The sequence below is a fragment of the Scophthalmus maximus genome, chromosome 6 (assembly GCF_022379125.1).
Source record: "Scophthalmus maximus strain ysfricsl-2021 chromosome 6, ASM2237912v1, whole genome shotgun sequence".
In the NCBI taxonomy this organism is placed as follows: domain Eukaryota; kingdom Metazoa; phylum Chordata; class Actinopteri; order Pleuronectiformes; family Scophthalmidae; genus Scophthalmus; species Scophthalmus maximus.
In genome coordinates, this window is record NC_061520.1 from 12,296,259 (window position 1) to 12,324,231 (window position 27,973).

General features: G+C 40.6%; 4 protein-coding genes across 9 annotated transcripts; 2 read left to right on the forward strand and 2 right to left on the reverse strand.

The window, feature by feature from the left end:
* The first annotated feature begins 158 nt into the window (after window positions 1-158).
* Window positions 159-12,428, forward strand: rab44 (RAB44, member RAS oncogene family). 3 transcript variants are annotated; one of them, XM_035630555.2, is made up of 10 exons: window positions 159-288; window positions 452-5,950; window positions 7,426-7,496; window positions 8,176-8,264; window positions 8,968-9,102; window positions 9,185-9,266; window positions 10,496-10,610; window positions 10,951-11,049; window positions 11,143-11,219; window positions 11,349-12,428. In XM_035630555.2, exons 2-10 carry the CDS (start codon window positions 614-616, stop codon window positions 11,434-11,436), a joined length of 6,093 nt encoding a protein of 2,030 aa, XP_035486448.2. In that variant the 5' UTR covers window positions 159-288; window positions 452-613; the 3' UTR covers window positions 11,437-12,428. The 3 variants fall into 3 exon arrangements, 2 of the variants coding, with proteins under 2 accessions (XP_035486448.2, XP_047188443.1); XM_047332487.1 differs by having other exon boundaries at window positions 168-288; window positions 596-5,950; XR_007030829.1 differs by lacking the exons at window positions 9,185-9,266; window positions 10,496-10,610; window positions 10,951-11,049; window positions 11,143-11,219; window positions 11,349-12,428 and adding an exon at window positions 8,556-8,691 and having other exon boundaries at window positions 8,968-8,994.
* Window positions 12,429-13,772: 1,344 nt separating this feature from the next.
* trub2 (TruB pseudouridine (psi) synthase family member 2) lies at window positions 13,773-16,493 on the reverse strand. The gene is made up of 8 exons (XM_035630570.2): window positions 16,257-16,493; window positions 15,967-16,101; window positions 15,598-15,672; window positions 15,435-15,496; window positions 15,252-15,333; window positions 14,864-14,936; window positions 14,505-14,641; window positions 13,773-14,412 (listed from the first exon to the last, which is right to left on the reverse strand). The coding sequence occupies exons 1-8, from the start codon at window positions 16,372-16,374 to the stop codon at window positions 14,105-14,107; spliced, it is 990 nt and encodes a 329-aa protein (XP_035486463.2). The 5' UTR covers window positions 16,375-16,493; the 3' UTR covers window positions 13,773-14,104.
* Window positions 16,047-18,947, forward strand: hdhd3 (haloacid dehalogenase-like hydrolase domain containing 3). Of its 4 annotated transcripts, none has more exons than XM_047332491.1 (3): window positions 16,047-16,123; window positions 17,834-18,168; window positions 18,300-18,947. In XM_047332491.1, the coding sequence occupies exons 2-3, from the start codon at window positions 17,839-17,841 to the stop codon at window positions 18,687-18,689; spliced, it is 720 nt and encodes a 239-aa protein (XP_047188447.1). In that variant the 5' UTR covers window positions 16,047-16,123; window positions 17,834-17,838; the 3' UTR covers window positions 18,690-18,947. The 4 variants fall into 4 exon arrangements, with proteins under 4 accessions (XP_047188447.1, XP_047188445.1, XP_035486464.2 ...); XM_047332489.1 differs by lacking the exon at window positions 16,047-16,123 and adding an exon at window positions 16,821-16,969; XM_035630571.2 differs by lacking the exon at window positions 16,047-16,123 and adding an exon at window positions 16,826-17,007.
* Window positions 18,948-21,338: 2,391 nt separating this feature from the next.
* Window positions 21,339-27,875, reverse strand: tgfa (transforming growth factor, alpha). Its single transcript, XM_035632944.1, has 7 exons — window positions 27,596-27,875; window positions 26,161-26,331; window positions 25,795-25,980; window positions 24,277-24,391; window positions 23,688-23,837; window positions 23,408-23,499; window positions 21,339-22,920 (listed from the first exon to the last, which is right to left on the reverse strand). The coding sequence occupies exons 1-7, from the start codon at window positions 27,633-27,635 to the stop codon at window positions 22,913-22,915; spliced, it is 762 nt and encodes a 253-aa protein (XP_035488837.1). The 5' UTR covers window positions 27,636-27,875; the 3' UTR covers window positions 21,339-22,912.
* Window positions 27,876-27,973: the final 98 nt, after the last annotated feature.

Here is a 27,973-nt window from a genome sequence, read left to right on the forward strand (position 1 = left end):
TTTAATGTTTGGATAGTGGCTTATACTATTAAGTTAAATATTATGAAAAAACTTAACATATATGTTAATAATGATCATGGAAAATGAAGCTTGACTCAGTTCAGGAAGTAGTATATGTTGTAGCTTTTAGCTGATGAAGGCTGCAAGTGCAGCCCACAGGAAGTTTCCTGTCAGAGTTGCAGTATAGAAACACCCCGTGGGTGAAATGTGACTACAGTTTAGCTGAAGCTGATGCCTTGACATCAGAAAGCAGTTCATGTTGTGAGATGACGGAGGTGCCACATTTGGGTAAGTACATGTGGCTCACTAACTATTTTTTAGAAGGTCTTTAAACATTACTGTCATTTGAACTAATACATTTTACTTTGAAGTTAATGTTAATTGTTTTCCTTCTAAAAGAACCTGAATAGGTTTATAGTCTCCTAACGTTGTTTTTTTTGTTTGCTGTCAGGTTGTTGGGAACCAAATCCAATTTTTTTTAATGTTCTTAAAGTAGCTTCCTCAGGCTGAAAGACAAGATACTGGATTCAGTTGATATCTGACAGTGTGAAGAACTGAATGTGAATTTTACATTACAAAATCTCCCATGATTTAGGAGAGAAGAATATAAATCATGTCTGCTCAAAGAAAGAAAAGCCTCGAGTCAGATCAGTGGGTAAAGGACTCGAGTGAAACAACCAGGGCTGGTGAGTACAATGTAAGGAACAATACTAATGCTCCACAACACCACACACCAGAAGAAAATGATCAATCATCAAGCTTATTGTCTAATACTGACAAATTACAACCTGAAACCTGCGATCCACCTTCACCGGACCTCACAGCAAAAAGAAGAAAGCTGGGATCCAGACGAAAAACTAAAGAGCGACAGCATGCAAAGGACTCGGCAAATGAATTATATCACAAACCTAGAGAGGAAGTTGAGGAAATCACTAAGGGTAAGGAAGCCCTCGAAACAACACAACTGCCAATACAACCTGAGAGGCAGGAAGAATTAAGTCAAGGGAGTAAGCATGATGTCTCTGTAACACATGGCAGCTCTTTGTATTTAGCCAGTACATCTGGTTATTCTTGTGAGGTTGAGAACCTTACAACAAGCTGCACAGAGGATATCCCAGAAATTCTAAGTCCCGGAAATGGAAATCAACAAGGAGCCAAAGATGAAAATGAGACTGGCAGAAAAGTGACGTACTATTCTTGTGGATCGGTGGAAACCATGCAGGAGGCGGCTGATAAATCCGAGACTCTTCAGAGTGAAGAAGTCAAAGAAAATGTACATATTGTTGGCAGTTCTGATTTCATTAGTTCAGGTGCACTTTCATCAGAGCCTCTCGGTGTGTACTCTGCGACAGAAGAAGAAAACAAGGAAAGTGATGAAGGTACAGACCTGTTAAGGCAAGATGGAAATATTAAGGGCAACTATTTGTTGAGTGAGTCACATGTAGAATCAGTGGATAAAGAGTTTTTTACCACAGCAGAGGTAACACCTGATGAAAATAACCCCAGACAAATTGAATGCAGCATTGAGCACGCAACATTACCAATAGAGCAGTTATCTGCAGATGAGAACCAAATTGAGCGTTCCTCCCTTCCTTTGGACTCCCAACCTCGGGATAGTTCTGTCTGCATTGTTGAGCAAATGGCCACCTCAACAGTGAACAGGAGAAAACTGGGGTCTAGTCGCAGAAATAAAAGGCAACAGGTAAAGGATTCTGTTGCTGAATCAAACCGTGAAATTAATGAGGAAGTTGTTGAAAATGTTAGGGGTTATGAGGTCTTTGAAACAATAAAATTGTCAGAGGAAAACATGCTGGAAGAAATAGACAAATCTGACACTCATCAAAATGAAAAGCTTAGTGGGCAAGTCAAGGAAATTGCACATCCTGTCGGTATATCTGAGTCAAGTAGTCCAACTGTACATCCAGCTCCCTCGGTCAATCAACAGATTAACCAATCAAATGACGGGGAGATGCCACATGAACTTCCCAGTGTGTATTCTTTAACAGATGCAGAAAGTAAAGAAAGCGACGAGGTGAACGTGTCCCATGGGAAATCAGACGATTTAGAGTCGCCTGTGAAACCTGAGATATGTACAGAAAACAGCCTCGGGCAACTCACAGAACCTGAGTGCTATGTTGAGTGCTCTGGAGTCAGAGGAGCTGAGGATGCTGAAAACAAAGTGCACGAAGAGGAGCTTAAACCTGCAGAAATGCAAGAAATCCGTCTTATTGATGATTCCACTGAGAGTGTGACACACGATGCGGCAGAAAATTCAGAAATCTGTTTTGCAAACCTGGCAGACCAAGCTGAAGTCAGTGACTCATACCAATCTGAGTCAGGTGTGAAGAGTACTGCACATTCTGCTACGAAGCATGGATTTTCAAATCTTGATGATAAACAAGTCAAGCATCCCACATTAGAAGGCAACAAGGAGCTGTTAGACCTGATAAATGAAGAATATGCATATGATCATAAGAGTCCACTGACCAGTGACATAGAAATAGTAGATACTGCAGTAGGTCTGGTATTTGGAAATGAAGGCCAATTAGAGGATGAAGTTAAAGCCAGTGCTTTACATACAAGTGACCAGAAAAATAAAGTATTTTTCTCTGAAGTGACGGAGAGCAAATCTCCTACACAAACCCTGCAATCAGGAACTCATGCTCCTTTTGACTCACCTCAGGACAATGCTGTGATAATAGACGAGAGAAGCAGCACTGACTTCAACCCCACTGGGAACAGGAAAAAAATGGGTTCTAGTCGTAGAATTAAAGGACGACAGAATGTCAGGGGCTCGGGTCCTGAATCAAAAGTGTCATTAACGATACAGACAGCTGTCCAGGAAATTTTAAAGGATGTCATGGTGGAAGGAAATGACAAACTCGACCTGTCTCAGACTGAAGAAATTAGTGATAAAATAATGGAAAATGCACAGGCTACCCCCTCTGGGTTAACTAGTATCAGTGCACATTCAAATCCTCCAGGAGCCCAACAGGCAATTGAACAATCAAATTCCAGGCAGATGCCCGAGGAACTTGCCAGTATGTCTATTGTAACAGATACAGAAAGTAAAGAATTAGAGGAGGACACTGACTTGTTAAGGCAGTGGGGAATTTTACAGGCTGGCAACATGGTGAACGAGACACGTTTAACATCAAAGAGTGAAGAGTCCTCTGTCACACCAGAGATAACCACAGAAAAAAACAACCACAGAGAACATACAGAACCTAAATGTGCAGTTGAGCAGGCAACAGTTTCATCACCAAAAGAGGAGATGACGACAAGGGAGGAAAAAAGTGAACATTTCAGCTCATCTGATGTCAGAGGAGCTCAGCACACACAGGATGCTGTAGAGGAAGTGCGTGAAGACGAGGCCAAGCCAACACGAATGCAAGCAATGCATCAAATTGATTACTCTTCATCTGAGGAGAGCAAATCTTATTTACAAACTCTGCAATCAGATACAAAGTCTCCTTTGGACTCCCAACCTATGGACAGTTCTCTGAGCATCGTAGATGAAACTCCCTCAGTCTTCAAACCCACAGGGAACAGAAGAAAATTGGGGTCAAGCCGAAGAAATAAAGGAAAACAGCACGTCCTGGAGTCTGTCACCGAACCTACAGAAGAAGTTGTTGAAAGGACCTGTGGTGATGAAGAAAAAATGCCATTCGCAACAGAGACAATGAGGCAGGAAGAATTGAAAGAGCAAACCGGTTCAGACTTCAAACCCACTGAGAAAACAAGAAAGATAAGATCAGCTGTAAAGGAGGAGGAAAACATAGATCAGACGTCAGATAAAGATACCACTCTGTCACAGAATACTATGGACAGCGGAAATACAGTGACGACAGACAAAGGCGACATTCTCAAATCCTCAGAAGAAGTCAATGAGGTGGAAGAAAAACTCATAAAAGAGCCTGGGCATTTAACTCCACGTACAGGTTATGACAAAGTTAAAATGGACCTGGTACAATCTGCGGAAGCCTCATTTTGGAAGGATGATTCTGGCACAAAAAATACCTCATATCATGATGATAATGTCAGCAACAGGCCAGTCGCTTATGATCTGCTTTACCAAGAAGAAGTCCTTCATGTCCAAAACACAGAAGCTTTGCCTTGTGACACAGACTCACTGGGACAAGAAATGAATATGCAGCATACAAATTACGTGAGGGAAACTGTGGGAAATGTCACGATAATAGACCAGAGTACAGAAGCAGAGACTTCAATGGATGCACAAGGGCCTGGACGAGTTGAAGCGGGAGAAGAATGCAAATATCCTGCTAATAAATACCTTGCAGCTCAAGGCATAAATACCACCAATGGAGTCACACATGCTCTACTTTTTTCAGGTGCTCAAAATAAAACTGAAACAATGGCGTCATTTGACATCGGTCATGAGGAAAACCTAAAAGCAATGCCAGCTGTAAATGTGTCCCAGGAAAGTGGAATTTCTTTGGCAGCAGATTCATCTAACAGCCGACAAGATATACAAGAAACGCCTCTTGTAGGTAACAGTGACATTATGCAAGGAGAGAGGAGAGAGATGGGCTCTACTTGCAAGACTCAACTCAATCGAAAACACGAAGGAGAAACAGACAACAAAGACACAATAAAAGGAAGCAACTTGGCCGTGGAAGCTGGTGTGAGAAATCTTGACAGGATGGAGGAAGTGGAGGAGTTATCATTGAAAGTAACAGCAGCGGCATCACAAAAAGAAAATGCGAATCCACCACTGAGTACTGTGGATAAAGAACAACAGGAAATTTATGAAACCGGTTTTGTGCACGACAAGTGGCTAAAGCTACAAAGCAGTACCTCTGACCTGCAGACTATAAAGAGCAACACAATACCAGACATAGACGATTCAATGGCTCTCCTTCCTGAACAGGCGGCCTCCCACAATGGGGTAGATGTAAGTCCTGTTAGGATTGTTCAGAGAGCTGATGTGGAAGACAGTGAGGGAAATGTAGATGTTAGTGTGGAGGATTTTAGAAGCAGTGAGTTGCAAACATCCTCTTTGGTCATTGGAAGAAAAAGACAATCAATAAATCAGTTGTTGCCTCCAAATGCTGAGGGCACTGACTCTGGTGTCGCCGTGTCTTTTTGTGAGACTGCAACAGGTACACAAAATGATGGACAAAGTCCAGAGGGCAACAAGGAAATACAGGACCAGGCTTCAAAGTCAACAGAATCGCCAAGTTATGTTGTAGCAGAATCTGTGGCCAGAGGAGGGGCTGGGGAGCAGCATGAGAATGTCCAGGCAAGTGCACAGGAGTCAAGCAACGTGACTGAAGGAGCTCACAGCACAGACTGTGAGATGAAGACTGAAGGTTCACATCTTAGCTCAACCAACAGGAGAAGAAAGATGGGCTCCACCCGCAGGAATCTTGGATCACGATCCAAAGTGAAAGACCTACATCAAAAGCAGGAGGTGGATAATAATGAGGCAACTCCAACAAAGTGTGGAGATCTTTTGACTGAAAGTGCCTCAGGAATCTTTGAAAAAGAGCCACAACCCCATAATGAACAGAAAGACAGTGACTCCAAGCAAAGCAGGGAAAAGGTATTTGAAACAGTGGAGTTCAGACAAACAGGCGAATCTCAGGTGAAACCTCTTGCTCAGCAGACGGATGAAGAAATTCCTGATTCTCTCAGCCAACTAGCAGAAACTGAGCATCATCAAAATCCAGATTACCTACCAGCAAACCCCCCCACTTCTTCTAAACATGATGACATGTCAGAATTAGCAGCTGGAGGGAGAAGAAGAAAGATGGGATCTCACCGAAAGTCACATGGACATCAAAAGTACGAAGACCAATCTGCAAGAGAGGACAGAATGAAAGATGCACAACAAGGGAGAGATGTCGGGAGTCTGACAGACGAAAGAGGCATCAAGACAAGAGAAGAACACGGAGAAGAGCCTTCAGGAATGGACAGAATATCAGAGGTAAGCAGTGAAGTTAATATAAACAAGATTTTATGTGTGATTCTATTGTTTTGTTTTTGTTCAGTTTACAGGTTACCCTGCACGAGACACACACACACACACACACACATGCACGCATGCATGCACGCACGCACACACACACACACACACACACACACACACACACAGACAGGTGAAATAATAATCTGCTTGCACAGCTATGCCGGCATATGTGTGTGTGTGTGTGTGTGTGTGTGTGTGTGTGTGTGTGCGTGTGTGTCTTGTGCAGGGTAACCTGTAAACTGAACAACCCTTAGACAGACTTTTTTTGGAAACTTGGAGGGAATAATTTTTGGAGAGTATCTCCAGATTAACGATTTTTGGATGTGATCAGTCAAAGGTCAGGGTAAAAAGAAATGGCCTGAAAAACACAATTTCCAAGATCTCTTTGCAAATGATACACAATCTAAAGCTTATATTTATTAGAGCATCATTCATATGATATCATATGATCAGTAAAGTCCACAGGTAGTCACAAAGAAGTCAGGAAATTACATTTTTTGCATTCTTCGATGTTTGTAAGCTTGTACAGAAATGTTAGAATTACATCATAATGTCATCAGACGATATAATACATTAAATTTAGCAAACAATACGATAAGAGACAGGATGTCATGATGGCTTCATTATAAAATGTCATTATTACAATATAAAAATTGTGCTTTGCCTGATTGGGACATATACAGAACTCTCAATGTAGTCCGTCGTGCACTACCATCTCTTATTAGTGGCAGTTGCAGTGTTCATTGGCACAATAAGTCTGTGTTGTTCCTGTTTACAGAAAAACTCTTTCACACTGGTCAAGTGTTTGTTGCAAGAAGAAAAAAATGACACAATGAACATAAATAAGGAACATGTGGCCTATACTACAAGTTTCACACCATGAAAAGGAGAACATGAACATATATCTGTCTTCTCCATGTCTGTGTTGATGTGTAGTTTTGTTGAAAGCATTCAGATACATTTGTATGAGTAGTTAAATGACATCCAATCAAGAAGGTGGGTGAATTAATCGAAAAGCATATCATGCAAAGTTGAAACTTAATGACTGAGGGAACTCCTTTTACAATTTTTTTTTCTTGTATTACACATTTATTCAACAGTAGAATAATATTTTTCCAGTGTTTATATTAAAGCCCTGCTGCTTTTCCTGTCTGACATTTAGACATACTCTAGAGAATGTTACTGTGCATCACATATCAGAAAGAGTGCAAACAGTACACATAAAATCTGATAACAGCCTCATATAAAACTTCTGATTTAAGATCAGCAAATGCTGATTGTCAGGAGCTCAGTGTAAAATCGCTGGACATTTTTTCTTCTGGCAAACAAACAAGAAAACAATATGTTTACGTATATCAAGATGTCATTGTATTAATTCAAGAAAAATATGCAATCAGACTTGTAATGTAGCTTCGTGACTTTTTTGTCTGCAGGTTGATGAAAGTGACAAGAAATCCCCCAACATCAGCATCTCAAACAAATCAGAGCACTCAAGACCTCTGAGGTTAGTCCAACACCGAGGTCCCACACACTGATGCCTCCAAGACTTGTCTAACAAGCAAATTAGCTTAGCAAATACATTTTGACTTACCTGTTAATATCAGAGAATAATCTTCATTCATATCCACATGAACCAATCGTCAGTGAAAAAAAGTCTATTACAAATTGATTATTCCGTGATGTTTTTTGCCTTGTTACATTTAAAGAGGAAATTAAGCTTAATGTCCGGTTTTATACATGTCACTGCACAAAATAGTCAGAAACAGTGAAGGATGATAATGCCAAGCATGCAAGACATTTTGTTCTAAGGCAAAGACTCAACTTCCCTGTAGTTGGCAGGCTAACTAATCAAACTTAATCCTATTTTAATACTGCACTTGTAATGTCAGTTCAAAATCAAAATATCTATTGAACTGTCAAAGACGTTTTGCCCGTCATCCATCTGACTCATCCAGGAAGTGGCTTTTGACTCATGAAAGCCTTGGGTCTACACTAATCCTCATGTGCATACAGTAGTGGTACATAGTGCACCGTTATCCAGTATCCAAGAGTTACTTCTTTTTAAAATCTGCATTTAAATTGAAATTCCATTGACTGTCAACTAAACACTGCTGCAGAATATGTCACTCATTTGTAGTTTGCTGTATATCATATATAAATATAACACTTTGTCTGTTCCACAGCGAGGAGGCACCTAAAAGAGAAACTCCCGTTCAACATCCGCATGCTGACATCCACCTGAGACAAAAGAGTGAAAACAAGATTTCTTTGGGTAAACAGAACATTAACACTTACCGTAGACTCTGAAGTGAGAGTCGCAGTAGAAAGCAGCAGATTGTAGACAGAAGTTTTGCATGGAGAAATACAAATATGTGTACAGAGGAGTATTAAGGCCGTGTATATGGAAAAAAAAATTCCTTTTTCCATTTTGCATTTCAAGAATGAAATCTAAATATTGAGGAAAAAAGTAGAAAAGTCTAAATCAGAGGAGAATTTTGGATGGGATGCTGCATATTTCGAGAATAAATTTTAATTGAAAAAGAATTTATGCTTTACTACCAAGGAAATTCTCTTCCGGCACATAAACACAGTGTAGTAATCAGTGTTGGGTTTTGAAGAGTTTGTGATGAAGCTGAATCTGTTCAGAAGGAGAAACCTCACTGGCTTGGAAAGATGGAACACCGGCAGCTCAAACAGATGTGAGTCACTGCTCCAACTGGATTTGATGGACAGAGGAGTCGACTTGTAATCGTAGACATTTACACTTTATTCCTTGGGTTCCAACTTTATCCATTAAATACACAATAAATCTTCCTCTGATTTAGTTTGACTTCATTCTCAACATATACACTTTAATATCAAAATGCAAAAGGGAAAAATAAATTTCCTCTTCTCATATTTTTATTCTTCAGTCTGGCCCCAATACTCTTCCGTATATATCCGATGTTTGAGTGTTTTTATCGTCCCCCCGGCAGGTGATTCCAGAGGAGCAGACGTCAGGTCAAAAAGTTTTAACGTATTGTTGGTTGGAAACAGCAGCGTTGGCAAGACCTCCTTCATGAAAAGAGCACAGAGTGGGAAGTTTTCATTAGATTTGGCCGCCTCTGTTGGTAGGATCCTGATATTTTTTGAATTCTATTCCCATATATGTGGGTAAATATACAGAATAATTTACAAAAATGTATTTTGTAGGCCTTGATTCCTGCATGTGGACTGTGGTAGTGGATGGGAAGCCTGTGGTGCTCCGGTTATGGGACACGGCAGGTCAAGAAAGGTAAGTACCCTAATTGCTTTTACAGCACATCACTGAGAGACTCATACCATTTACTGGTGTTTCAAGTAAACATTGATGATGGGTGAATTATGGGAGTTAAAAGTTCAGCCCATCGTAGGGTAGGGTCCTCCTGAGGATCGGGTTATTGGTTGGAGAGAAGGTCACGGGCTACAGGTCATTTAGCATATCTGAGGAGGAGGCGTCACCGTGAACGGTACAGGGTAGACACAGGGTAGAGGGTAGACACCATATGTCTCTTAAATCTCTTGCGTATGGAAGCACTTTTCCCCAGTGGCGGCTCAGGACACCATGAGGAGCCTCTGTTCTGAGGGCTTTCTTGCAGCGTGTACACATTGGCAGTCAGCCAAGACTTCTGACGTGCACATGTGACAACATCATGTTCTTGTTATTGTAACCAGTGACAGACACTGCTCAGTTTGTCCTGAATGTGAGCCAGACAATGTGCTCAAAACAACCTCACAATGTCGAGGGGCCACTTTCGAGTCTCAACCTGTAACAGAAACTGGTTTGACACATCTTAACAATGTTGTGTATTCCGCAATGAGCATGACAGATGCGTGGGCCCAGCAGCAGAGGCGAGGAGGCAATGATCACGGAGCTTGGAGACGTGCGAATGTTCACAGAACACAGTTGGTTGGGTGGTTGAATGTTTGGAGGACATATTAGATTAGGCCGGTTGAGTGCTTGCACCAAGATGTCCACACCACAACATCACTGTAAAGCGACAGCCTTCAACGATCCCATTCATCTGGGCCAGGAGCAGATATGGATTCAGATTTAGTTTAAAATCACAAAAACAGAAGTAAATTATCATAAAAAAAAGTTTGACATTAACTTTATGAACTTCAAATAAAATGATGTGTGTGATATTACAGAAAACACTACATCTGCCTCATTGTACAGACAATTGCGCCATCGCCGTCTTGACATAATGTCCAGAATGTGTCTCTTGGAAAAAGCTTCAGCAGAGTCTCTGTAAATTCAACTAACCAGTAGATTTGGATTGCTACAAACACACTTTCTGCCTCAGGTCTGTTCAGTCAGTGTTTATCGCTGCATAAGAACACACATTTGGGATGTCCACTAATAAATGTGAGAAAAGTAATTAAAGAGGTGCTCATTGTGTAAAATGATGATTTTTAAAAATGATGTCAAATCTGGGGTTAGAATCAGTCTCTGATCCTATTCTTAACTGTCTGTTGTCGAAGGTTTCACAGCATTACGACACAGGTTTTTCATAAAGCCCAGGCAATTCTCCTGATGTATGACATCACATCCTCTCAGAGCTTCTCGGCGGTCAGCTACTGGGCAAACTGTATCCAGGTACGGTGTATTTGAGACTTCAGTCTGCGTACTGTTATATTGTAAAATGTTATGACTTTGCTGCCATTAAAACAGTTTGTGGACAGACAAAGGTCTGGTTCATTTCAGGGTTAGGGTTATTATAATAGATATTTACATAATTATGCCGTTATTATGAATTATACATTTGAATACAGCATAGATAATCAACAATAAAAATTGACAAATATACATTTTATGTGCATTTTACAAATATTTACAAAATTTGCATTTTACAGAAAGCAACAAATTACCTGAACTCAATTTACCTCCTTTAATACTGTATGAAAGAAACACAATCGACAATCAAACGTTTTTGCAGGAAGGGGCTGCAGAAGACGTGACCATAATACTTCTTGGGAATAAGAGTGATTGTGGAGAACGGCAGGTTAAAACTCAGGAGGGAGAAGTTCTCGCTGAGGTTTGGATCTCACACTTTCAGGTCAACAAAATATACTCAAATATTGGTTTTTCTTTTGTTGCATCACTAAAGGCAGATGTTTTCCTTCCATAGGAGTATAACTTTGAATTCATGGAGTGCAGCGCTGCCACGGGTGAAAATGTGATTCACTCTTTGGAAACTGTCGCCAGGTAATAAATGTCACATCCTCAATGATATTCTCTTTGTTTTGCGACGTCTCTCGCACCTTTTGATAGTCTCTGTGCTGTGATGTCACTCGCTTCGGTATCAGCTGACCACGTTGTTCTTGTTGTGCCAAGGATGTTGAGTCAAATGGTTGACACAAGACAGGAAGCCATGGTGTTACACAAAGAGCCCCCACAGAAAAAAAGATCAGGATGTTGCTGAACTGATGTTTGTCCAAGAAGTCTGTGGTGAAACCCTGAACACGGTGGACGTCCTGGAGCGACTGGGGCGACTCCTCAAACTGTTCCTGTTCTTCATCAAAACTAAGTCTGACACTCAATCTGTTCTTTTAATCCAATGTGTCATATTAAATTACACATTTCAGTAAATATACCAAAGCTGAACAGGTAGATTATTGATTGAGAGGACAGCATAACAGTTGATGAGTGCCTGGATGTGTGCTTACTGCCTTTCTTTGTGTTTACCATATTTAGCTGGAGCATTCTTTAACAAAGTCAGGACATAGTTGTCATTGATTATTATATGATGAATGACTCATTTTTTTGAATCTTTTAAAGATGCTATTATATTGCTTTACACTGTTTCATAATTTTATATTAACTTACTCTCTATGAAATACTTGCACTACGCTTACTTGTGCAATTTCAAATGATCACATTAAATCAATATTTATAAAATAATTCTGAAGATGTATTAATGCATTCCAATGAGAACCTAAACATATATAACTTTAGAAAAAGAAAATAAAGGAAAATTGTTCTCACAAAGAGAATCGATTATGTCATACAGCTTTAGGATGTTAATTTTTCCGTGTTTAAGTATTCATTTTAATTTGACTTTTATGGAATAAATACAGAACAAGGGACCTATCTTTATTTTTAAGGATGTATTTAATTATGCAACACTGCATGCCTGTGAAGAGTGAATCTTTTGATTTTGGTGAACAGTGTTATTTCTAAATGATATCAGTTTGTTGTGTTTTTGTGTGTTCACCATCTATCCAAATGAATGGCGTCGGCCAGATAATCATGAATAAATCTCATGCCTCTATCATTAAGATCGGTAGTAAGATGATTGACTGGCTTTCAATATAAATATCAAATTGTTGTTATTATGATGTGTAACGTGTGTCACAGATTACCTTTAATCAAATTCTTATGTCATGCACACTTAATAAACCTCCACAACAACCACTCGCTGTGCGCTCACACAGATAATTTGTGTCCTCACAGAAGTTGTGTTTCCCAACTGACAAAGACAACAGTGCTCCCACTGGACCGACAAGTTCTTCAGTGGCATGTAGAGTATGACAACAATGGCGCCACTGAAATAACCTCATATCATCCCCCGAGGAGCTTTAGTAGGAAAAACAGAAACTGAGACAAATCTTCCAACGTCATCTGAGGGTTGAGATAATTACAACAAATCCAATCCTAGTGATTGGCACCAACTCCGCGGGTCACATTTATACACAAATGTTTAGTTTCTTTCAGTTATTCAGATCTTGCTGTTATAGGCTGGAACATGTAATCGCTGTAATTTGTATTAAAACATAGAAAATCAGAAAACCTGGTAAAGTTATAGTCCACACCAAATTCAAGGACTTTTTCAGTCATTTTCCAGGCTTCAAATTCAAAGATTCAACTAAGCTGAGACAGGAATAAATGTTAATTACTGTAACAACACTTTTTTTTTTCATGAAGAGAACTACCAGGCTTTACAGAGGCTCATAGATAATAATCAAAGAGGCTTCAAGGTGTGCTTCAACAGGACCGTGTCACAGTGATGCCAGACGATGTGCGCTCTCTCTCTCTCTCTCTCTCTCTCTCTCTCTCACACACACACACAGCAAAACACTATGTTGTGTAAGCTGAGTGAAAGATAAAGACGTATTACGAGTTGATGAGCTGAAAGACGATGAGAGACACGTGTAGCCTAGTTCCTAAAAATATAAAAATGTTCCCTCTTGTGACCTTTTCTTCGTTTCAAACCCGTCCTTCCTCATTTACCTCCTGTCACACCCACTCACACCTACACACAGACATTTTTTACTATCAGTTTGTCTGCTTATTTGTTTGGATCATATGTCTCACTGTCATTGTTGTAGTCCACCCTATGTAATTCGCCTAATGTTTAAATGTGTCTTGTCTCACTTGTGGTGTCTTGCTCAACTAAATAAAATAAATAAAAAATGTTTTTAAAAAATCTAATTAACTTCCATTTGAATTTTTGCATTAAATATATGAACGCAAGCACTTTCAATTACCTAAAAAAATGAATAGCAGATTTGAATCAATCTGATCAGATTAGTTCTGAACAACTGGGTCCTGGAAATGACCGATTTAAAACCTTAACAGATAATTCATTGAAATTATCCGTCAAAGTAACTTTGACTTTTGGCCACACGAGGGAGTAGTTGTGCAGATGAAGCAGGTTGTACAAGTGCATCCCGTCTGTAACTACACTCCAACGTCTGTTCACAATGAAATCAAATCAAATCATCGAATGTTAGCAAAAAGACATGTATTAAAGATTGATCAGCTTCTTTTTCAGTTTATTTCAAGATTTTTTTTAAAAGAATCCACTTTCATGTCAATTTGGTGAATACATCAAAATGACCTGTACAAACGGGACAATGTTTTATTCGTCAAGAAGCCAATTGTCTCTGTAGGTGGAGAGAAGTTTGCATTTTAAACAAAAGCATAATGTGACAAATTGTGTCCAATTTAATACCAACCTTCTGTTTCAGAAATCAGAATATTTTGTATTCTGGTTTGATGCAGAGTCCAGGCTCATAGAGTCACTGTGGAGCGGTTGGATTTTAAGTGGCTTGTATCAAATGCTGGTCACAGCAACAAGTCATTTAACTCTACCTGCTGACACTGTTGGTTTCATTTGGTGACTGGCTTTCACTTTTTCTTCCAGTGGTTGTAATCCTGGTTTCTTGATCTGTGACTTGGAGTGTCTTTTTAGTTTTCTTACAGGAGTGGTATTGTTGCATGGCATGCATAACATCAGAAGCCTTCCAGTGGTGACGTGTCAGGGCGTCCCGGAGTGTGAAAGGTCCGTCTCTGGTCCGTCTCACTCCTTTACACGCCGCCGCACTGCGCAGCTCGAGTCCTATCTCGTGGACGACTTTGCGCAAATATTTCTGAGTTTCATTTAGGCACTGCACCTCTGTAGGTTCATGAGAACACATAATAGATATGAGAAAAAATCTTAAATTGTGAAATTAGATTTTTCAGTGTGCTCAATTGAAGAATATTTACCTAACGTGAAGTTGGGGGGCTGGAAGTGAATGCAACGCAGGCCTGTCAAAATAGGCACCGACTTCCCCTCCGGACCCAGTAAACCTTGCACGGCCATCTCATAGGCTTCCTGTGAGTGCATGTCGACATTGGAATACCTGTGTACACAAACATAATAAAAATAATTAATCTACCTGCATCTATCAAGAACTACACAGAGGCTATGCTAATAGCACTTTGTCATATTTTACAGGTGGTTATATTACAGGGACAAACAAGAGAAAACAAGAGGAATATAATCAAGTAAGGATCTTAAGAACAGAAACTATCAATATGACATTTTTTTGGAAATTTAATAAATGTGAATGTAATAAGCATACATTAACATCGCCTTTTGATTGGCTCCCTGCATCATCGCCAGGACTCTGTTCAGCTTGTCCAGTGTGATGTGATCTGTTGAACACAACAATATTTCAGGGTCGAATACAACACAGTACACACTGACACAAAATAGTACATAATATGCCTCTCCATCCAGAAGGTACACTTAAAATGTGAGTACACTAGATATTAATCAGCTATAGGAAATTTAATATTATAGGGTGGGTGGTTATATTAGACAATATTATTACTGAGAGTTACTTTAACTATCCAACTATCAAATATAATGATTTGAAAATATGTGATGTCAAGAGATCAAACTGATGAAAAAAAATTCACAAAAATAATAAATACAATAAAATTGTGGCACAAAGTGAGGTATCCTACCATAGGTGGACCTTTCCACAACACGACCCTTGTCAGAGAAATCGTCTGTTGCACTCCCAAACTCACCCTCCAGTGTGTAGTCCTGAAACACATCGCACAGCACTAAAACTGTCAGAGACCCGAATCTCAATTTTATCTCCATTTCATTCGTCATATGATACCTGTGTAAAAATCAAAAATTACCCTTGTGGTTCGTGTTTGGTAGAGATCATTGAGGACCTTGTTTCCATTCCCAACTGCAAGAACTGTAGACAACACAGGCTGTGAGTACTCTGAGAGACGACGACGTCAAATCAACACGACGCCGACTTCAACAAATACACAACACTTTCTCACACAGTCGCACCTAAAACTCCAGAGGAAGAGGCGTCCAGGCGATGTCCGACTCCAACTCTTATATGCCGGAATTCAGGTCCAGTTACTAAAACACAGAACCATGACACATTAAACAGCCCTTTTAGTAGTAGTATATAGTTTGTATTGTGATGCATAAAGCTATACATCTAATATGCATCAATGTATTAAACCGATTATAAACATGCCCCTTGTCCTGCAGCGACCAACAAGTGATAATTTTCACCAAGTCAAACTCACATTACGTGTATGTATGTAAGTGGGTTATGAATCTAGTTTGGAGACCATACGGATAGTAAGTGACCACTGTTTTATAGAAGACTGGTGTGTGTGTGTGTGTGTGTGTGTGTAAAACACGTACCCAGGGGGTGGTGGGACAGAGCAGGCACAGACGCCACGGACAGTGTGAGACCTTTGGGTGCCTCGGCATCACTTCCGGGTTGTGCCAAAAAGCGGACCTCCTGAGGACAAGGCGGCGGCGGTGCAGCACTCAAACCTGGGAGGCGACACGCACCGAGGTCAACGTGAAAACAATGTTGTTGTTGTTGTTTCTACTACAATGTTAAATTATCGTTACTGAGCCTCGCTGTCACAACAGACACCAACTGCTAATGGCGACAGCATGTCGGAGGGATGTGTTATTATCCTCACCTTTCAGAAGATTGGTCTCGACGGTGTCCCGTACGAGTTTCCAGTGAACACCGGGAGGCTTGTACGCACAAAACAAACCCTCCAACCTCCGATACATGCGCACGGCTGGAGTCGCCATAGTTGTTAGTTACATGAGGTCATCACGACTGTGACACTGTCCGCGACATTTGTTTTCTACACTAACGGATCACTGCTCTTCACCTACGTTTGTTTTCACACACGTGACCGGCAGTGTGCGTTCTGAGAGCTGCTCGTTATTACCGCCCCCTGCCGTCGTGGATGTATGAATGACCATAATAATGCTGCTGCTAAGATAAAGAATACAATATTGAAGGCGAAAAAGAGAATAAATAAAATTATAATTTATATTAGCGGGATTGTGTTTGGAAAGACGATGGTCGATGAATTTAATTATTATTTTTTAGTTCAGAGGAAAGAAACGGCGATGGGGCTAAATCTCCAGAAGGTGGCAGCAGCTGCCGTAAATCGCCAGAGAAGAAGAAAAGAAGAAAAAAAAACAAAAGAAAAAAAAAGAAGAAGAAGAAGAGAGCAATGTTGAACCACACTCCATACCAGCTGGTGGCGGTGATGCGCCAATTTGTTGTTTGCCAAACGCTAAAAAAAGAAGAAGAAGAAGACTAAGAAGAAGAAGAAGAAGAAGAAGAAGAAGAAGAAGAAGAAGAAGCTAACGCTAACGAAGAAGCTAACTCTAGGTCTCTGTTTACAACCGTGGACAGGTGTTAAGAACTTGGTAACGTTTCTACTGTTACAACGTTTGTAATGTGACGTGTAACCTTCTCATTAGCCGACAGAATGAACGAGTGTCACATTAGTTATATTCATAACGTAAAATAACGTGTTAAATAGCGGTGAGCGTCTATATTTTGTTTTAAAGGTCAGAACCTGAACTCGTCACGACAGTGACGGTGCTTGCGGTTAAGTGACGTCATGCAGTTACTGTCGCCACGACGCTGCAGTGTGTCTAATGTTGTTTTGCGTGTATGTGGTCATGTGGGTGTATTATAAATACACACTATGCAATATTAATAACACTATTGACACAAGGGGCAGTAGATACGAGGCCGGTTTAACGTGCCAGGCAAATGCTTCTACATTCACTTCCGCTCAAGTACAATATCAACTGTGCAGGTTCATCCATCCAGCCCTTTCGGTTTTCATTCATTCCTTTATTCCTTTCTTCCACCGACCTGCTTTCAAAAACATGACATTTCATGAAAGCATTGCTTCATAGTCAAAATTACAAAGGAAAGGAATGGTTCAATATTCATATTGAACAGGCAAATGTGATCCGACTTACTCATCAGTAAAGTCTTATAACAATCTCAACTGACGTGATCTTGCGTTCGGATCACCGGACATAGAGCCAGGTCTGAACAGGGCCATAGACCTCAGATCAGCTTTTTTTGATTTAATACAACAATTCTCACTAGACATGAATAAATCTACAAAAAATGCAGAGCAGCGGACTGGGTAAAGTGAACAGTGAACATAGGAACAACCTGGTGAGGGAACATTAACCAATAATCTGCCTCATCTGTGTCGTCTTACCTGTGCAGGTGTAATGCGAGCTCCTCTGAGCTGGGTGCTGTGGGACGTGAAGGACACCCTGCTGAAGGTGCGTTCATCCGTGGGAGAGCAGTACTGCAGGGAGGCTGAACGACTGGGCCTGAGCCTCAGCCCCGCAGAGGTGGACGCCGCTTTCCGCCAGGCATATCGACGTCACTCCAGCAGTTACCCAAACTATGGCACCGCGCAGGGCCTGGCTGGAAAGTCCTGGTGGATGGGGGTGGTGCGGGACACTTTCTCCCAATGCAGGGTGCACGACCCGGCCCTGCTGAACACAGTCGCTCACAACCTGTATCATAACTTCTGCAATGCAGAGAACTGGGAGGTAAATTACAAATGACCTGATGCAGCAGTTGTGTATGAAAGTACAATGTCTTGAATAGAAAAATAGAATAGAAACTGTTAAGGGTAAGCAAAGTGACAGCAAATAACACAGAAAATGTCCCTTCGTTTTAGGTGTTTCCAGACTCAAAGAAGGCCCTGGAGAGTTGTTCTTCTCTCGGACTGAGACTGGGTGTGGTGTCCAACTTTGACAGCCGTCTAGAAGCAATTTTACATGCTTGCGGTCTGCTGTCTCACTTCAGCTTCTTGATAACGTCAGAGGAAGCAGGTGTAGCGAAGCCTGATATAGTCATCTTTGACAAGGCACTGCAGAAATGTGGCGTACCAGCCGCCAGCGTCGCTCATATTGGGGACCACTATGTGAATGATTACCTCACCTCTCGGTCCGTGGGCATCCACGGGCTCCTGTTAGACCGACACAACAAGCGACCCGATGTTCCTCCAGAGCATCGGCTCAGCTCCCTGGCGGCGCTGCCGTCGTGGCTTCAGAAGCACATGGACTGATACCAGACAATCATGGGCTCAAGTGCAAAGCTACTCAGTCTAACTGTGGTTCGGTGAAAGAACTCATTGCTACATTGCTCTTCAGTTATCAGATTACATGCTCCTGACAGAAATGTACAGAGAACAATCCTGAATAATATATAAACTGTAGATGTATAGATTGATGTACTTTATTGATCCCAAACTGGGAAACTCTTATGTACAGTGTTAAATTATCATGTATTTTTATTGCAAATAAATTTTGCGCAATATACAGTATATCGCCCCATTGCCTTTTTTTCATGTGACGATAAATTTTGAGTATTTTAGAAAAAGGGATGTTTCAAAATATTTCCTTTTTGCTTAACCTAAATAATTCTGAATGCATTGATGCAGACAGATTCATAAATCACTGATCACAGGATAATGACAACACTACAATGAAAAAAACACTAAAAACAAAAGTGGAAAGAAATTCACTATAAGAAGCTCAACTGATACATTAGCATGGACGATATTAGCCCATCACAGATGTATATTATCAGCACATTTACTGACAGTATCCTGTAAATTTGTGTTTGGTGTCTAATTGTCTTTTACATAGTTCTATTGGCTTCTTTATTTGATTTTAATCTTTGTGTTACCTTTATTATGTTGTTATTTACCTGCACTCATTCTGTCTGATCAAAAATATTTTTCTTAGTTAAGTAACAAAAAAAACGCAGAGCACATACGTTCACTCGGGGGCGACTTCTTATTAACCAAACAAAGATCATGTCAAACAGACAATATATGGTTTTGTGTTTGTGCATCAGTGTTAACTGAGTTTAAGTTTGGAGAAACCATGCGGTACAAACTTGAAGCATGGGCACAAGGGCGTTTACCAGGCGGGGAGGGTCTGATAAAAGACTTTATTTAGAATCCAGCATTTTTCTTTTGCTTGACTGTGGCTCTGAATGAGGACATTTCAGCCTCTGCTCTTTTTGACCATCCTGTTTTAATCTGCCTCTTGCAAGTGCTCCAAGTTTATGGAGATGCAATACAAAATAGTTTTTAAGTACTCAGGTGTAGAGCTGCAATGATTAGTCAACCGATCGGTTAGTTGACTGAAAGGGAAATAAGTAGATGCAATACAAACACAAGGAAATATGAAAAGATAAAAATGATACATACAGTATAAACCAAATATATAGTTTGAACAAAATCAATCACAAGCTATTTCGAAGATCAATTAAATGTATTGAATCTTTTTTTTTAAATGCAATATTTCTCTTGTTGCCGCTTCTGAAATGTGAGGATTTGTTGTGGGGTTTTTTCCTCCATTTTATGTCTCTCTTTACTTTTGAGACAGTAGTTGACAGATTTATTGATGATGAAAATAATCTTCAGTTGCTGCCCGAAACAGGAGGCCTCTAAGGACCTTGTAACTCTAACCTGATACGGTTTTGGCCATATCAGAATGCCTCAGTGATTTGTACATACTACGATTAGAGGCTTTCGTCTTAAGCATTTAAAGGCAACACAGAGATGGAAATATTTCCACCCAGATGAATGGTGAAGGCATTCCTTACTCCATTCATAAATATAAACTGACACATTATGACACATTCACACAATCGGCTGCCAGTGCAAATCACGTTACGCGGTGATCTTTTAAGCGAAGCTACAGATCTTTCATCATCCCTAATGATTTGTTTCTGTGCTTAGCAGTTAGGAGGGCAAGGCAGGGTTGCTTAACCCTAATACCTTTGTAAATACTCTCATTTCAAACCATCTGGTCTGAGGCAGATACTGGTAATGTTGGGCTGAGGATCAAACGGGAGCAGAGAAAAAGAGAGTGGCATTGCCGCTCACAGCAGGGCTCCATCCTCCTCTGAGGAATAGGGATTGACATTTTTCCAAATCATTTTTCAAGAGAATTTTTAGATGTTCATAAATGTTCATGGTGGGTTTTTAGTCTTAGTTTCACTTTTACTTTATCTTTTTTTCCCCATTTGGTTTCCCTTGCACTGCTTTGTATGTAACAGGGTATTGTGTATCTTCAGGGAAGTGCTCACAAGAGCTGCTTAATTCAAAGCTGGTTTAGTAGCTCAGCCAGACGGCTCTAAAGGGTTCCACAGAAATCCAATTGCAGACATAATGGGATTGCAAAACATAGAGAGAAAAAACACAGGAAGCTCCTCCTGCAGAGAGAGAAAGGCAGGAGGAGCTAGATGTAGCATGTTATGAGGGAAGATGTCAACCCATTGACGTATAACGGGAAAAAGAAACAAACAAGATGTAAGGTAGAGCAACCTTTTAACAGTCAACTGATGCTTTAACGTGAGTGGATATAAATTCTGTGAACTCACAAACACAAATAAATAAATAAAGAACGAATGGCAATATAGAAGAGGGCTGAAACATTTCCTTCAGCTATAAAAGCACTCAGGAGTTCAGCTCTTTGTTCAATTGTGCCCGAGGTTCAGGGTTTCATGTTGACGTTTCTATTTCTTGAAATATTCAGTGGTAAAGAAAATAGTGTCAGAAAACCAGGGTATTTGAAGAGAGAGAGAGAGAAAAAAATGGGAGAGCTCTTGGGAAGTGAAAAGGTGGTCACGCAACGGATCAAATACTACTAGACTCGAGATGGAGCAATAATCAATAACTGCATAAATAAGAAAGACACAGTCACCGATAGTTCCATTTTTAATTCTTCATTGGAAAACAATTGCAGAAAACCGGCTTTCCAACCGCGACAACATATATGTAACAGAGTAAAGGGTTAATCAGCATTGGGATGCCCCTTACATATGATTTTGTATCGACATTATATATACATACATATCTACACATCTTTGTGTTTTCATATTTACACGTCAATGCTGTAATAACAAGCATCCACATATTCTGCATGTAAATATCATCACATACTGTAAACAAAGGCTTATAAATACCATCCCATTAATTTTTTTGTCACATTACACAAAGCATGTACACACTTTACTGTATATCCCTGTTTGTAATAATCATTTTGTATTCCTTCACCAAGTATTATTCCAGTTTTACAAAAGAAAGTCTTATATATTTTGTTTTAAACTGACCTTCAGAGGCTTTTTTCTCACTTTAAAAGTATTTCAATTCAAAGCAGAGGCAATGCTATAACACACTTGACATAAAAAAATGAAGATTTTGTGTTGTTTCTTTAAAAATACAAGCTGTGATTTAAGTGCATGCATGCGTACATGTAGGTGGATTTGTACACACTGCATGCCTCGTCCCGCCAGTGCTCATTCAGGCAAAGTTAGAAACACGTGTATTTGGCATCTCTCACTATATGGATGCTTTTTTAAGTGACATTGTATATAGTAAGTGCAGTTTGATCCAGCTTGCAGAAAAGTTCCAGAGTCCCATGGAACATGTGGCCACCCAGGAAGTGCATGTGCCAGTAGAGTTATAGCTTGCAAATCAAATACCTCTAAAGCACGAACATGTTTCAAGTGCAGCTCAGGAATAAAAATTAAAAAATGAATTCAAATCATTTGAAATAACACCTTAATGATTTTTTTCCCTCTCCAATGAATATCCAAACCATACAGGGATCATATTCTGTTGCAATGTTTGTGTATAAGTAAGGATGGGAGTCCTTGCAATCCAGGGTTTTCAATCCATTAGAAGTCAGTCCAGTTTGAATTCCTTCTCCTGTCAGGTGAAGTGAGTTCCTTCTTTAAAAACAGACACTAATTCTTTTTTTTTAAAGCATCAGTTTCCCCCACCATCGTCTCTTAAAAACGTGATGTGTCAATGTAAAGTTCTTTTGAAAGGTGTGCAAAGATATTAAAAGACAAAATTAGGAATTCTTCCGACTTAAGTCAATGAATTATCGTCATCCTGCAGGCCAAAGTAAACGTCTTTCCTATTCAACATCCACACTGGATAGTTAATTTGCATTGTAGATCATTTCCGACGGTCTCTATGCCATAAATAGTGATCGAGACACACAGACCTCTTGCATGTAGGACTTGGCAGCAGACTGTTGCAGTTGCTGCAGTCCAAAAGTCCCAGTCACTGTGAGGAAAAAAAAAAGTCATGGAACATTTAACCACCCACATCAAGCAGGCCTACCTCTGCCAGTCCGAAGGTGACGCTTCATCGTCTCTGGCCAGAGAGTATGTGAATACCACTTTGGAAGCAATCCTGAGGGTTTCCAGGTCGGACTGATGAGGTCAGCATAACATGCCATGATGCAAACGGCTCATGTCTTCTCAAACCACTGTAAGGGAAATAATGAGCAGGTCACTTCTTCATTTCCTGCAAGGGTTGCAATGCCAAAGTATAATTTTTTCTTATTGTCAACAAATCCCAAACTTTTTTTTAATCCTACCAGCAACTATTGCCTTATATGGCTAGTTTCTCTGTGCTATACATCTCATAAATAATCACCAGTGCAGCAAATGTGTATTAATCCACTGCTGATGTGGTCTCCAGCAAAAAAAACACAGAGCCCTGCTGATTTAGGAAAGTACTTTTTTTCTGAACATTAAAATGTATGTATGACCCGTTTGCACAGATTAACATTTGCATTAGGAATAAACGGTAAGTGGTTGGAAAAAACAATCAGACACAATGTGGGATTTTTCAATGTCAGTTTCAAGTTATTTACATCACCAACATCTGTAGATTAAAAAAATGTGCACAACCTTAGAAATGCACTTTTTTTTTTTTGCACTTTTTTAAACTGAAGAAATAAATGAAAGTACCACTCTCAGATGGATAGCAGGACGCTCCGTGCTTCTCTGAGACGTAGTGACGTGCGTGGCTCCGCCTTCGACAGTCCTGTCTCCACCAGCAACTGAACGAGAGAGGACTTCAGTACTCAACATCTTGAAAATCAATCAGCTTCATCGCTTAATTCCTTACATGGAAAAAATGTACTGGCCTCATATTTATATCATTTTTATCCTATCCACTGTACAGTTTATTAACTGTGGATCAAGAAAAATGGTGGAGATAAAAATAAAAATGACGCTCGTTACTTACTGTAAAAGTGTACACAACACCATGATCAGAACACAGCCAATAACACACAACACCAGCACTGTGGCAACGGTCTGTTGTCTGTGATTCGTCGCTACTACAGCGAGCAGGTCTGCATGTTCACACCTCATCCCCACAAATCCTGGATGACACCTGCAACAACATAGAATCAAATTAGACTAAGAAGACAAACTTTTTTTTGTTGAATTTAATGTAACAGGAATCACTGGTGAAGTCCCAACTCCTCTAGTTGTTGGTAACATTGGGATGGGAAGACCAGCATAATGTTAATTCCAGACTTTGAAACTCTACCTTTCAGAACAAACTGCACGGTAAAGCCTTGTCTGACAGTATAACGTCCCAACTGCCTACTGTGTTTTAAATCACACATTTAATCCTATGTACAATTAATGGGAAAGATCGCAATTGCTAGAACTGCGAGAGTCACATTTCGTTTTAGGATTGGTTTCAGCTATTTTTAAGCATAATCTTCCATTTGTAGTGAACAACAGATTCATGAAGAAAATTGAACAATGGACAAACGTAGATCTGAACGACATCGGCGTTTACATTCAAACGAGTCCTGACTTACACACACGCAGGCGTCTCCTCCAGTATCAGGAAGCGACATGTGCCATGGAAGCAGAAATGGCGGTGGGAGTCCGGACAGTCGTCGAAATGAGAGCGAACAGCCGCGGCCACAAACTCTGTGAACAGGTGTGACGAGACGTTGTTGACATTTGCAGAGAGAAGTACATGTAATGTTTCTGAACGTTTGGAACTGTGATTCTGCTCTTCCTCAAACCGCTGTGTTTTCCTCTTAAAAACAATACAAAATAGATTATTTTACTGTAGTTGGGCAGCCAATAGTCTTACTAGAAACACTGGGAGTAATATTTAGGTGAAAATGCTTAAAAGAACTGAGCAACTCAACTCAAGACACTGAGACTTTCTACCTGAGTCCTTCAGTGCAATTTAGATTTTTTTCCACCTTGTATTACATTATCAAATGTAATTCAAGAGCCTTTAGTCCATGTACAGAACATGACACAGGTGAATATCAGAAATCTTAAAATAGCCCAAGCTCGCACGGACCTGAAACAACAGCATGTTCTAAATCCTAAAGCTGAGACCCACGCCACCACGGGGATGACTAAAGTCTTTTGTTCTCAGTTGCGTGTGGATTTGTGGTGGCTTATATCTCTCACTGTACCTGGGAGGGAACGTTACAAGTCAAGAAAGGTCGAAGGACAAAAAGACACAGCGAACAAAAACCTCTGTCCGTGAGCCCACATCAGGCCTCGGGCGAGAGCGCGTCCCTGCTGGAAACCTTATTCTAAAGCAGAAATTAACGCCTTATTGTTGCTATATCAGTTTTCTCTCAGACAATCGAAATAAAAGGACAAAAATATCTGGTTAAATGAACCACCCAGACAAAATAGGACACATTCTTTCTTTTCTTTTTTTTTTTACACACAAGCTGTACAGTCAGACAAATTCCTACACAACTGAGTCAAACTAACATCAGTGCTCTGAAACAGATGTCACAGTGTGGCATTCAGGGTGAGAAGGAGGATGAACATCCAGACAGATAGCTGCATAACAGCCTTCGTCACACAGTCCATTCCAACGGTAAATGGGCTTTTGGATTGCAGCCTGCGTGTATTGTCTCCTTCTTTCAGACTCGGTGAAAGCCCTCTGTTGTCCCCGAGGCATCTGCCTACCAACCCTGCTCTCTCTTTCCATGCGATTTTGGCAGAGAACATTGAGACAGAAACTTAGCCTTTAGGGTGAGTGAGGTGCCTTTTGACCTCATACTGAAGGTGCAGCTTTTTGTGGGATTGCCCAATGTACTTTTCCGATGTAGTGATCTGAATTTCACCGCGACTCCTGCCCTCACTCACGCTAAGAGGATCAATTATCAGTGCGCGCCACACTGTCTGCATAATGTTGCAGCACTGCAGCTCAGCGCGCAGCTTTACAACGCGAGGGACTCCCGCTTTGAGAGCAGCGCTGCAGTGGCAGTGGATCAAAGGACAGGGATTTTTTTATTCTTGAAAATGACCTTGAACTATTGCCAGCATCTTTGCACAACTGAAATAGAACTTACTTTTAACTGGGGGGGTGCCCGTGGTGGTAGTTGCAACAGCCGTGGTGCTGGTGATGCTTGTGCTGCTCCTTGTTGCGGAGCTGCTTGTTGAGGTGTTTGGAGCGGCGGAAGAATTCGCGTCAATGGAAATGCCAGCATCGATGGCCGGTGCATCGATTTGCCCTGCTCCATATGTAAGGAGGGAATCTGCACGGAGGAGAATAAACAGCTGTTGACATATCAAACAGGCGGATGTGTAGAAAATGCCTGCGGGAATATAATAATCAAATGAGGAACATCCTGCCGTGGGAGAAACCGTGGAATGATTAACAGACACATTTGAGATTGAACCATTCCCCGACATCTTCACATGACACTGAGGCTTACCTGTAACCGCTTGGATGTCGGTCGCTGCTGAAATCGTTGTGGTGCTCACGCTGCCGGTTGCCGCAGAGCTGCTTGTGGACGTGTTTGGAGCAGTGGTGGAGTTCGTGTCGATGGCGATGTGGGCTTCAATTGTTGAATTGCTCGGCCCTGCTCCAAAAGTAAAGAGAGAACCTGCAGTGGAAAAAAAAACAACCTCTCTTAGTATATATATGGTGAAGTGACAATTTAAAGGAATAACAACAAACCCCTGCAGGGAAATAAGAAGTAAACTACCACAGATATACTAAAAGTAAGGAATATGAAAATACATGTATATATATTACTGTATAGTGATTCCCCCACCAGGTGACACCAGGTTTCACGTATCCCTCTATGAAGAACAACCTGAGGGTTCGTCCCAGATATCTGCCCGTGTGCTGCTGTGATCACGTGACCCGGTTTTCAATGTGATATCGATGCTTCATTGAGTAACTGGTACCCAACAATAGTAACAGGGTCAAGCATCCACTAAAAGGATGAAACCAAAGCACTATAAATACAGCAGCTCCTGTAAAGACACGCAATCACGAGCAGAGGCTAAAAACAGCTCAGCCGCTGGAAGTAGTAGTAGTAGTTTGTAGGGCCGCAACTAACGATTACTTTCATTATCGATTAATCTGGCCATTATATTCTCAATTAATCGATTAGTTGTTTGGTCCATAAAATGTCATGAAAAATGTCGATTGTGTTTCCCAAAACCCAGAGATGATGTTTTGTTTTGTCCACACACCAAAGATATTTAGTTTACTGTCACAGAGGAGCGAAGAAACCGGAAATATTCACATTTAAGAAGCGGAAATCTGAAAATTTCAGCTCTTTTTCTGTTATAAAAACTACTTGGACAATTAATCCACTATCAAAATTTGTTGGCAATTTAATTTAGTGGTCGATTACTTATCGAGTAATCGATTAACTATTGTAGTAGTTTGTGGCACAAAGATTCATTGAAACTAAATAAAATAAATAAATTCATTGAAACCAAATAAATATGAATATTTCTCACATTAAAATATATTGCGCCACCAAAATAATAATCAAAATAAATAAGTTCAAGTGGGATACATCGACTAATTAACTAAAGGCATTATATTAGGTGTCTGTGACACTATAGAGCATAAACAAAAATCACAACAGTAACCACAGAGAGGACAATACAACCAAAATAATAATGATGATAATAATAATAATAATAACACCACAGAGAAAACGTTTGAAATCATGAACAGCACTGTAGTGATTGGCATTGAAAGTCATGCCACAATCCACGGGATTCAAACTGAATATTGAAATCAACAGGGAAAAGAAACGAGGAGCGTCCTGCTCACATTAGACTCTGATCATTCATTTCTAAAATGTATCTAAAGGAAGTGAGATCTCTGCCTGATCAGCCACTCACCGCTGATGAGGAAGATAGTATCCCAGAAGATCCTCGTCATCCTGACGACTGAAAACTAGAGTTTACTCTTGACGGGCGTGCGTGAACAAACCGGTCACCGGTGGTGCGGGTCCCAGGACGCGCATCAGCACCACGCAAAAACAAGAAGAAGAAGAAGAAGAAACATTTAACCGCACAGCAGGTCTCGTCCACTGGCGTCAAACACGAGCATGAAGTGAAGAGGTGCGAGAGTGTGTGTGCTCGTCTCCATGCAGGATGGACGAGCGTCCAACTTCAACGGTGTTCAATTGAGGAAACTCGTGTAATCCTGTCAGCGGGCAACCAATCAGAGGCGAGGAGAGGGGAGGAGGAGGAGGAGGAGGGGGGCGGGGGGGCGTC